The sequence below is a fragment of the Pipistrellus kuhlii genome, unplaced genomic scaffold, assembly GCF_014108245.1.
Source record: "Pipistrellus kuhlii isolate mPipKuh1 unplaced genomic scaffold, mPipKuh1.p scaffold_m20_p_1, whole genome shotgun sequence".
NCBI classification, from domain to species: Eukaryota; Metazoa; Chordata; class Mammalia; order Chiroptera; family Vespertilionidae; genus Pipistrellus; species Pipistrellus kuhlii.
The window spans coordinates 188,013,073-188,028,302 of record NW_023425404.1 but is presented as its reverse complement, the minus strand read 5'-3'; the positions used below and the strand labels follow the sequence as shown (position 1 = coordinate 188,028,302).

The following is a 15,230-nucleotide window of genomic DNA, read 5'->3' as shown; positions in this document are numbered from 1 at the left end:
GTGACAGTCAGCAGATGCTGATGGCAGAAAGATATTTCTGTCTTCCCATTATAACAGGAGTCATTTGACTGTCTTCATGCACATTTGCACAGTTTTGCTTTCCCATTGTTAGTCATAAAAGATCAGTGCGTGGAAAATTAAGTTAATAGGGTCAGTGCAATTTGCTGAAAACTAGTTTGGGGCTGGAGCTTGGAGAAGATAGAGGATAATGCACCTGACTTTATGAGCCATTTTTTTCCTACATCTGTTTGGAATAAAACTTCTGCTCTCTTGTTCCAGGATATGTATAATAACCCTGTAATTTACATCACCGAGAATGGGTTTCCCCAGGGTGACCTCACATCTCTTGATGACACTCAACGCTGGGAGTATTTCAGACAGACATTTCAGGAACTGTTCAAAGGTACCATTTGAAATGATGAAAGATCAATTGTGCAAACTTATGTGCCTATTTGCATTCAGCAAAGACCAATGATGTTGAAAGCTGAAATTCATGTAAATCAGTGGAAAGCCGTGTAATTAAGAGAGAGGAGAGAAAGTATTTAGGAAAGAGTAGGGTGAGGATTTTGGCCTAGTTTCAACCTCCTAAAATTTAATCAAGTAAAAAGCGACTGTCTTCAGCATTTTGTGACTCCTGGGTGAAGGTGACATGAATAGGAGGAGTGGTGGCAGTTGGAAGAGAACATTAGTTATTACAAAAAGATTAGCATTGACCAACTAGAGCATGCTTATTTGCATATTTTAATATCCTATCTACCAAGAAATGAACTGATGGAATTTTTAAAGCAAAAAAAAGTTAAGCATTTGTCTAATACTTTTTAAAGTGGCAGGAGACTTTAACCAACATGTTTCATTTAAGCTATAACATATTAGCCCAGTTAGGAACATTTTTCATTGTTGTTCTATAGATTTTGTGAAATTTATTTCTAGACAATATTATTATTCTGGTAACTTCTTTCCCTCATGGAATTCTTTTCATATTTAAAAAGGAATGTGAAGTAGTAATCTTTAACTGATAACACACATTTCTAAAACTGTGACCCTACCCCCTTTTGGCTACCATTTGGAACACTATTGCTTTATAAATTTAATTTCTCTTCCCTATAGAGGAATCGTATCATAGCAACAAAATCCAATGCAAGATGAGATTTTCAATATCTTTTTTTTTTTTTTAGCATGTTAGGCATTACTTCTCTCTCATCATTTTATTTGAAAAGTCCTAAATTGATTCTTTCAAAAATTAATTAGTAATATACTGGAAGAAGCCAGAAGTTAATTCTGGAAAGTAACACTAACTGCTTTCTTTCTAAAACCTAAAATATGTTGACTTGATTCCTCACTCAGGCCTGGACTTTATTGGCAGAGTGCAATTGAATTCCTCCAATTTAACCCAAGCAATCTAATCTATTTGTCTTACACAGAAAACATATTCTTCCTCTAGGAGGGAGTTCACATTCTGATCAGAAAGGGGAATCTCTCATTTTTTTTCCTTCCCACTTTTCCCTGTAAATGGGCCCATTTATACCTAATTCATTGATGATCCCAGCTTCATCCTGAGAGACAAGTAAGCTAGTTACTACCAGGAAGATTTAGGGGTGATGCAGGGGCCACAAATGACTTGTCTAAAATGGTTCTGTGTGTTTTGGGGAAAGAGGGAAAAACAGGAATTGGTGGTTTTCATCTTTAGCTTACATGTTTAGTGCTAAGCATGTAAGGTCCTTCAATTGGTCTTTTAAATAGTTTTGGGTACTTTACACAGTACTTGAGATCTTTAGTGATAAAATATCAGTGATGGACCCCCGAAATTAAAACAACTGAAGTCCAAAAATAATTGAAAATTGAAAGCAGGGGTGGAAAATGTGAGTTGGGTTTCTGAAGGACAGGAGAATGGAATAGGGTTAGGGAACAAACTCCTGCTTTCAACTTGTTGATTTTATATTTTGTTTAAATTGATGGACAAAATACTGTGCCCTTAAAAGTTTGATTGTTCAGAGCATCTATGTCCTCCTCTGATTTTTAACATTAGATAATCTATATTCATTATAATTAACACATAATGCTGTATTCATCTGGCTTTATAAAAATATCACTTTCATAAAGTGAAGAATTCTAAATATTGACAATAAACTCATAGATATGTGTAGTTATTCTGTACTGGGTATAGTGATAGCTATTTTTCATATATTGTTGCAGTGGAAATCAATTATTTCATCTGTCAAGAAACTTTCTTGTAACTAATCCTATTTCTTCTATGAAATACTCACCTTTCCCATCCTCAGGCTTACCCATAGGGACAGCCATCTATACTAATAAGAGAGAAATATGGTAATTGATCATCACTCTGTGATGCCCACAGCCAATCAGAAGGGAATATGCAAATTAGTGGGACAAAGATGGCAGCAGCCACAGAGCCAGCTGGAGCATATGGAAGGCTTGGGTCACCCAGGCCAGGCTACAAGGGAAGGGCCTGCAAACAGCTATCAGCTCCTCACCCAGGCTGGCCAGGCACTCCATTGGGGACCCCCACCCTGAAGAAGGTGTGGCTAGCCTGAAAACTGCCCCAGCCTCTCACTCAGGCCAGCACCATCCCCAGTGGGGACCCCTTCACCCCAACGGGGGGGCATGGCCAGCCTGAAAACCACCACAGGCCCCTCATCCAGGTCGCTCTGCCCCACAAGGGAACCCCCACCCTGATCTGGGACACTCTTTAAGGCAAATCAGCTGGCCTCCACCTGTGCACCAGGCCTCTATCTATACTAATAAAAGGGTAATATGCTAATTAGACTGGGAGACCTTCCAGGAGACCAATGGATGTTCTTCTGGACAAAGCCATGGTGGTGAGGCCGAAGTAGAGGCAATTAGGGGCCAAGAAGGGAAGGCAGTTTTGGGTAATCAGGCCAGGATGGGATGGCAGTTGTGGGTGATCAGGCCAGTGGGGAGGGGTTGTTGGAGGTGATCAGGCTGGCAGAGGGCAGTTGGGGGTGAGCAGTGAGCAGGGCAGCAGGGGGGGCAGTTGGGGGCAAACAGGCTGTCAGGAGGACAGTTAGGGGCGAGCAGGCCAGAAGGCAAAGTGGTTAGGGGCAATCAGGCAGGTGAGTGGTTAGGCGCCAGCAACCTGGATTACAAGAGCGATGTCCAACTGTTAATCGGCAGTCAGACATCCCCTAAGCGGTCCCAGATTGGAGAGGGTGCAGGCTAGTCTGAGGGATACCCCCCCTCCCCCATGCACAATTTTTGTATACTGGGTTACTAGTGTAAGTAGAATAAAATACTGCTCCTTGCCAACAGATAATTGATTGGTCTAGATATAGGCACATGATATGAGCTGGGCCAATCCCATTTCTTCCCTTGGACCAATCAGTTTCCTTGTTTCTTAGCTTGAGTTAGTGGGGGATGTAACATTGGTGGCCATGCCCTGCCTCTTCAGCTATGAGCAATGAGAAGGGCTGCAGGTGCCTCAAGGGAAGTGGCTACAGAAAATGAAGAGAAATTCCAGATGGCACTTGGGCTTCTAGTTCCAGTGTTTCCTCAACCCAGCTGTGTACATATTCTTGAGATACATTACTTTTACTTTTAATTAAGTGCTCTTTCTGCTTCACCTGATTCTGATTGGGTTTCTATCACATGGAACAAAATGAGTCTTAATTGACTCCATCTCATTTGCTTTCCAAAAGTTATGTGAGGTCACTGCTCCTACTTTGCAGATGAGAAAACTGAGTTTCAAAGAGGCTAAACCATTAGATCAAGATCACAAAGTTACTAGGCAATATTTGCTGGACCAAGGTAGGATGTGTGCATTATTAGTAATAGTACTGCTACTATTTAGGTGTTTGATAAGGTCTGCTTTCTGACTCAGAGAGCTTGTTATCCCACCACACAGAACTTTTTGCTCACCTTTGGCTCTCTTTGCTGACATGTATTCTTTGAGAGTGCTTCATGCTGCCTGGACTTGAGCTGTTAGGTCCTGTGACCTTGGACAGAGTTCAGACATCCCCTATCCTGCCTGCTATCACAGGAGTAGAGCTGTGCTTACTAATCGAATTCCAGAGATTCCTCGGAGGTAGCACTGATGATCTTGATTGCTGAGTACTTTCTTAGCAAAAAGCACACCATCAGCAATTCAAAATAATAACAGGCCAATGAAGACATTCATAGGAATTGCTGCAGGTGAGAATCCACCAGAACTCAGGGAGTCAGATGGATGATGGTTTTGTGATTTCCATGAACAAATCCTTCTCTTCAACATCACACATATGGGCAGGCACATAACGACACTATAGTTGGGTCAATGGCATCTGCTTAGAGGCCTCACTGATCTCTTCAGGTGAAATCCCCAGCAGTTAATTGGGGAGTAAAAAGGAAGATAATGCTTCTGTCTCCTGTTGGGAAAAGAAAAGAGTAGAATGTCATCTTACAGAAGGGAGGAAAGGAAGTCAGCTAATGTCTTTTTAATTGTTACATTATTTAAATGCCTCTAAATAGGCTGTGTTTTTAATTAGTGTAGATATAGATAAGAGCAAAGCAACACAGTGAAGACACCAAAAACTTGAAATAACACGCAACTAGGCTTGCATTTCCATCTCTGCTAAATATTCAGTGAGAGGCATTAGGCAAATTGTTCACCCTCCCAAACTCTTACTCAGTTTGGTCTGTAAAAACAGGATAACACTTTCCCTGGTGTGGTCGTTGTAAAGACTTCATTTAATGAGCTATTGTGGAACCTCCCCCTAGCAATTGCCTGACACATTGTAGGCCCTCTACCAATGGTAATAATTATTTTTATAAAATATGTACTCTTAAGAATATATTTATCACCTCGTTATTTTAAAAATGTCATTCTAATACTTTTTTTTTTTTTTTTTTTTACTCTCCCCACCACCAAGTCTCTAAAAGTGATAGCAGAATATTCCCTCCTGTCGACATGTTTCTCTGTCATTCTTTCGGGGGAAGCTCTGAGTGAGTGTTGTAACACTGACAGTTGAATCCTGTGGAGGAGAAAGCAGCAAACACCTTCCTTCCTTCATTATTTCCATTAGAGAGGTCGCCAGATTAGGTGAAAACCCCATCACTGGCAGCAGAAACAACTGTCAGGCAACTGGGTAGCTGGGTGGCTCTGACAAGTGAGTTTCTGTGGAAGTTCGGGAAGCCGTGTTCTTAGAGAGTTTAAGTTTTCTCACATCATAGGAATCTTCATTCTGTCCTTAATGTACACCAGTCTTTGCTCGGCTAGAGCAAGCAGCAGGTGTAAGTTCATATGTATACACATGCAAATGGATACCTCACTCATCTGCGTGTTATGGTGAGGCAAGAAGTGGGTGAAGGTTATTCCCAATGGGCAATACTCTGGCAAGACCAAATTCTCCCCAAGAGGATTCAAGCCTGTGTTCAGCCTGGCCTCACACCTACCCAGCAGGCGCCTACTTTTCTCTTGGCTCATGATCTTTCCTCGCCTTGGAATGCTAGTCTCTGCCTTCTGCCTTGCCCAATCCTCCTGCTGTTTGGAGTACATGAACTTGGTTCTTCAAGTCAGGCAAGATGTGGCTTTAGAACCTGTTTTGCCTCTTACAAGCTCAATACTTTTGGCAAAATTCTTTACCAGACAACACTTCAGCCATCTGATCTTTAAAATGGGCATAAGAAAGCCATTTACCTTCTAAAAAGTGGCAAAAAAAAAAAAAAAAAAAGAATAAGATAATGCTTCTACAGCCTAAACACAGAGTCTGGCACATTAGCAAAATTAAAGTTTTGTTGGTGTTTTTGTTTGTGTTTTGGGAGGTGCCCTATAAATCCTCTTGGAGTTGGAGCTGTGTCTTTTTCATAATTATATGTTCAGTCCTGAGCATCATTTCTGTCAGCTGGTAGGTGTTCTACACATGCTTGTTGAATTTGGTGGTGTCTATCCGAGAAAAGTTAATCAACGGATAATGAGAAATAAATGATTAAATGATTGGGAACTGTATTTCCTTTCCCTAAAGAAATATAGCCCACATAAGGGGAACAAAAGCAGCCTTCTGGAAAGTTTGTGAGCAAGCCCAACTTTCCAGTCGGATTCGCGCCTGACTTAGCACAGCGGTAGATGACTGCAGAGAAGGTTTGTTAATGACCAGCTTTCGGCTTTTAATGACAAAACCCCTCAGCAAGATGTCGTCAAAGTTATTGAAGACTTCACTGGAAGTGTTGAAGCTGATGCATGGCAACAAGGAGGTTATAAATCTTGCATCTTGGGTATACCACCAGGACAAGATGCTGAGCACAGACTCACCCTGCTGTTGTCTGTCAGCATTCTCCTCCCCTTTCCACTTCTCCTTCCCATGGAGAGGGGTAACGGAGAAATCCATCCATTTCCCAACGTAGCGCAGACCTGGCAGCCACCTGCCTATGTCAATTTCAGATCACAGAGGCCTATTTAACTGGACAAAATGTGTTAAACACCCGTGTTTTTCTAAATGTGCATGTAAGAATTCTGAGAATTAAGGGGAGATCTCAAAGGTTAATGTATTGACCTTTTAGAAAAACCAACCAATTAAAAATCCATTGCAAGCTCAGAATAGAGACCCAAGTACCTGAATATTGATGCCCACTCCATGCTTATTGTTTTATTGCTTCTCAAAATACATCCTTGTCAGTTTAGCCTCTGTGAAGCAGTTCATCCTATAGCTCATGGATGCTTGCAGCTTAGGATATGTGGAGGGGGATGTTGGAATCACATTGTACTGTGGCCCCTGGCTGGACTGGGTGGCCTCTAGCAAAGATTGTCAATGTCAGAACAGAGAAGGAAGAATGAGATTCGAAGGCTGTGCACGAGAATTGTTAGTATGTGACAGTTTACAGATTGTGGAATTTGAGGTCATGAAGAAAACACTTTCCGATATATTTGTTTTTCACAAACCTACACACTCACACCACATAGGAACTCAGAGAGCCAGAGATTAGAGAGCTCACCTGGAGCAGATACGCCAGATGACCTTCCTGATTTCTCCTGTAGTTACATTCAGTGGCATATTTACCTGTGCCTTCTGTTGCCCAAATGAAGCATGGTGGAGCAGGAAGTCTGTAGGGCTTGGAGAGTGAAGACAGGGACTAAGTCCATGTTCTATTGGTGAGCCTTTGGATAAGTTATCATGACTGCTGTCTGAAGGTCAACTTCATCACCCGTTGAATGGGACTAATGCTAATTGCTCTTCTGCCTAACCCTGTCAGTTGTGAAAATACCATGAGAGAATTTATGTATGCGTATGCTCTGAACACCTTCCAGTGTTAAATGTTATTTTCATATTTGATATATTTACTATTACCTTTAAGTTTTTTTTTTGTTTGTTTTTTTTTACCTCTGGCCAAAATAGATTATCCGGACCTCAGTGTTGCAAAGGGGAGAAATTGGTGCTTGATGATTCTTTCAACATCTACAATTCTTAGATTTTATGTGTTTTGCTTCTGCACATTTCTCAACTACTATGACAGAATGATCAATTTAGGGGTCTTAGAGGATGTGTACTATGATCAGGTGATTGGTGCAGCACTTGGATAAGCTCAGAAACACACACACACACACACACACACACACACACACACACACACATTCACATTGTTGTTGAACTGCTTCACCAGGCTCATCCAGGTGGGACGCATATTAATGTGATACGGGACAGACCATTTAGCAGGCACACCCTCTTAGAGACCTAGAGCCTGCTGCCTCCGTTTCCTGGAAACAAGCTTCATGGAGTTACCCATGTAAGAAGCAGCTCTTGCACATGTCAGAGAATCTGCCTGGTGCTTTCTGATTGGAAACCATTCTTTAGCTTCTCTTTCCATTGCATTCTAATACCTAAGCTGTGCCTCTGCAGATGGACAGTCCTTTAGGCTTTTCTGAGGGGATCATTACTTAAGATTCCCCTATCATCCCAAGCCCAGTGAATTGTACAGTGACTATAAACCTTTTAAAAAATTTCAGATCATTCAAAATGTACCCTCCCTTTTTATTGACTATCTGTCAGGAGTGTTTTTGTGATAGAGTGGTAAACAGAGCTCAATTTTATTTTTATAACTTAAAAAAGAGGACTGTAAAATAATTGCAGTATTGTTCATCTGAAGGAAAGCTACTTTTCCAATATGAATAGACTCAATGGAATCTTGTCAAAGAGAGAAAAAAGAGGAATACTTTGATAATGATTTTTTAAATTAAATATAATGTACATGTAACGTTTTGTGTTTAAGGTTTGCATCTTTATTTATATATTGCAATATAATTATTACCCTATTGTTAGCAAGCACCTCTATTTATCACATTACTTAATTATCATTTCTTGTCTGTAGTGGGAACAATTAAGATCTAGTCTCTTAGCAACTTTGAGATTTAGAATACAGTATTGTTGACTGTAATTACCATGGTGTGCATTAGCTCTCCAGTACTTATTGATTTATTAGTTCTCGGTTTGTATGCTTAGATGACATAACCCTAATCCCCCCTAAGTGCCAACTATGCCTCCAGTTCCCACCATTCTACTCTGTTTCCAGGAGTTTGGCTTTTTTTTTTTTTTTTCAGACTCCATGTATAAGTGATATAATACAGTGTTTGTTGTTCTGTGACTTATTTCTTTTAGCATAATGACCTAAATGACCATCATGTTGTCTCAGATGACAAGGCTTCCCTTTTCCTCAAAGCAGAATTATATATATCAACTTCTTTATTCATTCATTTGTTGATGGACACTTAGATTGTTTCCATACATTGGTTATTGTGGATGATACTACGTAAAACATAGGAGTGCATATGTGTCTTGGTTATCATCAAGAATATAAAAGGTAAGTGTTGGCAAGGATGTTGAGAGAGAGGATCTTTGTGCACTGTTGTTCAGCCACTATGGAAAAAAGTGTCAAGTTTCCTCAGAAAGTTAAAAATAAGACAAGTATGTGATCCAACAATTCCACTTCTGTGTATATATTCAAAGAAAATGAAAAGAGGGCTTTGAACAGATAATGATGTTTTTAAACCTGTTCCAGGAGAGAGCTGGAATATTTAGATGATAAGGGGGCTGTTGGAATTGAGAGAAGGTGAACTTATCAGGTTTTGCCAAGGCCCAGGTGAAGTGGCCCTCAAGCATCTGCCTACATTAGATTTTAATTCCTCATTTCCAAAATAATCTGCTTATTACTTGGCCCCTTAGTTATCTGGAGAATAAAAGAAAGCACTGGCTTGAACAAGGCTAATAGAATTTATCTTAGTGTGATTAACAGAGGTTGCCTGGATAACTGTATTAAGAAGGATTCCATTGGATAGCTGTGGGATCATAGAAAGAACAGGGAGATATGAATGAACAGGTATTAGTATTAGTCTCGCTACTCAGAAAGCTTAACTTGAGTTTTCAAAGCTTGGAAAGGTATATTCCCTGTTATAAATTATTAGAGGCCCGGTGCACAAAATTCCTGCATGGCGTGTGTGTGTGTGTGTGTGTGTGTGTGTGTGTGTGTGTGTATGTCCCTCAGCCCAGCCTGCACTCTCTCCAAACTGGGATATCCCTCTCACAATCCAGTACTGCTGGGTACCAACTGCTTGCCTGCCTGTCTGATTGCCCCTAACGCTTTTGCCTGCCAGCCTAATTGACACTTAACTGCCCTCACCTGCTGGCCTGGTCACCCCTGACTGTCCTCCCCTGTAGGCTTGGTCACCACTGACTGTCCTCCCCTGCAGGCCTGGTTGCCCCCAACTGCCCTCTCCTTCAAGCCCAATTTCCCCTAAATGCTGCCCCCTGCCAGCCTGGTCACCCCTAACTGCCCTCCCCTCCTGGCCTGGTCTTTCTGACTTCTTCTGCTGACCCAATTGCCCCCAACTGCTCTGCCCTGCTTGCCTGTTTGCCCCCAACTACCCTCCCCTGCCAGCCTGATCACCCACAATTGCATGCCCCTGCCAGCCATCTTGTGGGGACCTTCTTGTAGTGGCCATCTTATGGTGGCTATCTTGTGGTGGCCATCTTGTGATGATGCAGCATAAAGGGTGACACTACCTAGGCATTTATTATATAGGATTATACTATGTTTTATAAATCATCATCTTGCAAATTCATCAGTGAGGATTAGGTTTGTGTACACTAGAATATGTTTCTGGGTTTGTAGTATTGATAATCAAACCCTAAACAGTATGAATTTTTCTTCAACTTTACTTATGCTCATCAGTCACTCTACAGGGATATAAATATTGTTCCTTCGAGCTTTTCTGGACTCATTATTGAGAAAATTCTGGTTAATTATACCTTATTTTTCCAATAATGATCGTGGCACTGTAGAAGAAAATTTTGAATAAAAACATTTTGAATAAAAACATTAACTGGTGTCAAAACCAATTCATGGGCCTCTTGCACAACTGTAGCCTTGTCACAATTAAGTACTTATTGAATAAGACAATTCAATATCTAGAAGTTGAGAAGTATTTTGATTATTGGTGGTAATACCAATTATAATCCTTGAATGGAAGGGAAAATCATTTTAGAAGAAAATGGAAGGCATTAAATGGTATAGGCATTCATAGGTAGAACAGTGTCTATAAATGTTTTATTCACTATTTTAAAGACAAAATTCTGACTAGAATAAAATTTTGGAGTTTTGAGCTATATACTTAGCAGTCAGTAATTGTTCAGTAAACGTTTAAGAAGTGACTAGGAGATTTACTCTAGATTAACAGGAAAACAGGATTGCTCCTGGGAATTTCATTAAAATATTATTTTTATACCATAATTTTGCTTTTTTAATTTTTAAAGAAATGGTAGATTGCTTTTATAATTATGAGTACAATTTCCATGCATTGAGATTATGCATGGGTGCTACTTCTAGCCTTTTGATGTTAAAGTTTGGTTTGATGTGACAATAGTTAAAGTATATGCTAAAGTTTTTAAACTTTATATTAAAACAGTGCCTCAGTTTACTTTTTGGAAAAATAAAAGGCTTGAACTAGCTATCGTAGGGAAATTTTTCAGTTTAAAAATTATGTAGCCCTCTAAGAATCTTTCCTAGGCATGCATATCAAGAATTATTCTTTTTCCTGGATGGTATGGCTCAGTAGTTGAACATCAACTTATAAACATAGAGGTCATGGTTCCATTCCCAGTCAAGGTGCATGCCCGGGTTGTGGGCTCCATCCCCAGTGTAGGACATGCAGGAGGCAACCAATCAATGATTCAATCCCTCTCTCCCTTCCTCTCTGAAATAAAAAAAAAATATTTCACAAAGAATCACATTTTATTAGAACTCTTCCTAATTTCTTAGACTATAAAATTAAGTATAAGAGATTATAATTAACAGTCTTATTTTTACTTTCTTCATTCTTCCCATCTAGCTGCTTCATTTTAAATGTAAACACCTTTCTTATCTAGACATAAATTTAGACCTTGATCTTCAATGAACCATTTCTCTTAATACTGATTCAGGTATTAGGTAATTCCTCCCCCCCTCAATCTGGATTCTAACTTTGCTATTCACTTATATTGAAAATGGGTCCACTTTACTTCCCCTGAGAAAGTTATTCCTTAAAGTTCAGAGTCAGAAGGGCCATCTCAGATTCAAGTTTAACAAAGTTACTGTAGAGAGCATAAAATCTCAGAGAGGAAATTGAATGGACAATTCAGTTCAAAGCATCTGAGCAGTGAAATCTCCTTTCAGAACAGGAACAAAGCAAGCACCATCCAATCTATCAAGTTTTAAGACAGTTAAGTATGATTTTTAAGCTTTGCCATAAATGCATGATTTAATTCAGTTAGGCAGTACGGTAATTTTAACTCTCCTTAAATTTAACTTGAGCATGAAACTTTTGTTTCTGAGCGAGATCCCGAATTAGAAGGAAGGATCAAGCTGTAGCACTTTCATAATTACCTACTTACCATAATTCTGTGTAGAGACTTCATACATGGGCAGTCTGTTTTTCTCTTCTGAATTTTGAGCCCCGGGCTTACTCCAATCAGGATTCCTTTTACCCCAAGTTACTGTATAGGTAGCATTTTCTTCAATACAATAAAAATATTAGCCTAGCACTAGAGATGAACATAGTTTCTTTTGGAATAGAAAGTAAGTCTTAAGGCTTATCTGGAAGTGCTACAAGCAGAGGAGGGAGCGGGAGACCCATCTCTTTGAATAGGGTCACCTCAGCAACAGCAATGTCCTGTGTGTGAAGGAGATTAGCTAATGAACCAGTAGCGTGGCCTGAGATTATTTTGTGCCATTCTAAAGTTCAACCATTTTCCCCGTGTTTGTGAAATCCCATTATAGGAATCACTGGCTGCTATAGAGATAAGTGAAACCATTATAGGTGGAGGAAGAAAAGGCATTTATTTAAACCTTGAAGGACTTTAATTGGTGCTAGCGAGTGAAGGTGAACAGAAAGCCACACATGTTTCAGATGGAAACATTAAGGAGCTGGGATTTTCTTTGTCTAAGGGGCAGCAACAGCAACAGCGCCCACCTCTGGACAGGTTCTCTCTAAGCATCATGAGCATGTATGAAGCACCTAGAATTTTTTAATTAAAAGACAGGCCTGGGGAGGTGGTGGGAGTGGAATAGAGGGGGTGAATGGGAGAAAAGGAGGAAAACTGTAATATTTTCAACAATAAAAATAAATTTAAAAAATATATACATTATCTGTTTCTGCTGTGTCCCAGAAAGTGTTAACTTATTTTTTCCTTCTATTTTGAGTTTTAATTTTCACCCCCTCTCAGAAATTGTTTTTATTTGATGTAGCAAAGTCTTAAATTTCTCAATAAAGAAAAAAATCTGCACAAGTATGAGTGCCAGGGCGTGCGCACACATCCACACACACACAACCATTGAGGAGGTCAGACTAACAGATAGATGATGGGAGGGGGAATGGCTCACCTCAGTTGATGAAACAATGCTTTTCTCTCTGAATTAAGTGGAATTCATTTCTTTAATGGATTCAAAACCAGTCTTCAATAATTTTAAATGAACAGAGTTGTTTTTATTCCTAAGTAATAGTTAAATCAAATTTGTTTTATAGTTTAAAATAAGTGGAAAGACACAAAAATTGATCATCACATAAAATATGAGTAAATAAGTGTATGTTAAGTGTATACATTTGTGGGTAGATCATTCAGTTATGTGGCAAAGGCTCTTTTGACTTAGCCTCTTAAAACCTTTTTCTTCCTTCAGGCTATGTTGTTCATCCTTTGAATGAGCTGTTAGCCTTTCATTTAAATAAAAATTCAAAAATATTTTATGGCTAAAGTTTGCTTTGAATATATTGCTAATGAATACGTGGTACAACCTGAAAAATGGCTCAAAAAAAAAATCCATCAGCACTCCTGGAAAAGCAAATAATGTGCCACATTGAGCGGGCATAAGTTTTGTTCAGAAAGCCAGTAGATGTTATGGATACTTTCTCACAACACGGACTTCTGGTTTGAGATAGTGAAGGAGAGCATTCTTTTAGGTCAGTTTTGCATTACAAAGCTGGCTCTGACACCCTTTCACGCTGTGGAATCTCGGACAACTTATTCTAACTCTATGAATATTAGTTCACCATCTGTAACATTTGGTTTTTGGTAAGGATTAATGATATACTTCATATCCTAGGAAAATGCCTAGCACATAAATCCCCCAAATAATGAGTACTGCAGTGAATTCTTTGTTAGCCAGCATCTATTAACCAGGATTTTAGAAAAATTGTGACTTCCTGCATAGTCATCAAGCACTGATAATTTATGCTTCTCTTGATGACCCTGAAATGCATTCTGAATAATTAGAGGAAGATTACATTATAATCAGTTTAGTTTCGGCATAAAGTGTATTTTAATTTATTCTCATTCTTCCAAAATTTGTAATCCTTCTGCATGTGGTAACAATTAACAAAAAATATTTGATTAGCTGGAGCACTTCACTTCCTGACAATCTGACTAATAAAAAGTTTATTGTATATGGTTAAACCCCAAATTTTCCCCTTATGGATAAACTGGGAATTCACTGGATAGGTTCACTTCATGCTAGTACTATGTCCATTCTCAGAGCTGATGTGTTAACTTATTGCCAGTTGGAAATCCTAGAATTAATCTTTTGTAAGAAATACATTTTTTTTTACTGGATTCAGAGAGAAAGGGAGAGGAAGAGAGAGAGAGAGAGAGAGAGAGAGAGAGAGAGAGAGAGAGAGAGAGAGAGAGAGAGAAAAACATCAATGATGAGAGAGAATCATTGCTCAGCTGCCTCCTGCATGCTCTCCACTGGGGATTGAGCCCACAACCCAGGCAAGTGCCCTGGCCAGGAACCAAACTGTGACATCCTGGTTCATAGGTCAATTGAGCAGGTCAATTGAGCAATGCTGGCCAGGCTAGAATTAATCTTTAAATATTCTTAGGCAATAGTCTGAGTCTACACAAGGTCCTCCTTGCATATTCTTGATCCCAAGGTCATAATGCTGGTCATCCAATCTGATTTTGCTTGGATGAGTAAGTATGTCTTCTAGCACATATGGTTGTTTGTTCTGTTCCTATGGATTCCTAGAGATGGTCATATCAACTGACATTAATAATCAATCTGTTTAGAAGTTTTATCAACCTTTCTCTTTGTCCAGTCTTATTTTAGACTTATGTTCACCGGGCATTTTAGGCTATGTAACCTTCACTTTTAAAATATATTTTTATTGATTTCAGAGAGGAAGAGAGAGATAGAAACATCAAGGATGAGAGGGAATCATTGATTGGCTGCATCCTGCACATTGAACTGAGCCTGCAATCCAGGCATATGTAATCTTCTTGATGAAAGTTTATGTACTTTATTTAGCACTTTTGTGCTTCTTCTTTTCATTTACCACAGTTTTTCTCCTTCTCTCCTTCCCTCAATAATGTCCTAGGCTGCTTTAATATATGGCTTAACAACAGACCTATGTTAAAAATAATATCTCTTCAAAAATTTATCAGCACTACATGGCACATTCTCAAAGATAGACCACATTTTGGGACGTAGGCAAAGTCTTTTCAAATTCAAGAAGATAGAAATCATATCAAGCATCTTCTCAGATCATAATGGCATAAAACTGGAAATTAACTACAATAAAAATAATCCAAAGATATCAAACACATGGAGACTAAACAACATGCTATTAAACAAGGACTGGGTTACCAGAGAAATCAAGGAAGAAATTAAAAACATCCTGGAAACAAATGACAATGAAAACACAACAATCCAAAATCTATGGGACACAGCAAAAGCAATTTTGAGAGGGAAGTTCATATCCTTAC

The 15,230-nt window shown here is 39.3% G+C and overlaps 1 protein-coding gene across 1 annotated transcript in view; it reads left to right on the top strand.

Annotated features, from left to right (window-relative positions):
- The window catches only part of LOC118708294 (cytosolic beta-glucosidase), a 119,287-nt gene that overhangs the window by 51,288 nt on the left and 52,769 nt on the right, over positions 1-15,230 (top strand). The window contains exon 5 of the mRNA XM_036419503.2: positions 280-403. Coding sequence (XP_036275396.1) covers positions 280-403 — 124 coding nt within the window. The remainder of the gene's footprint in view (positions 1-279; positions 404-15,230) is intronic.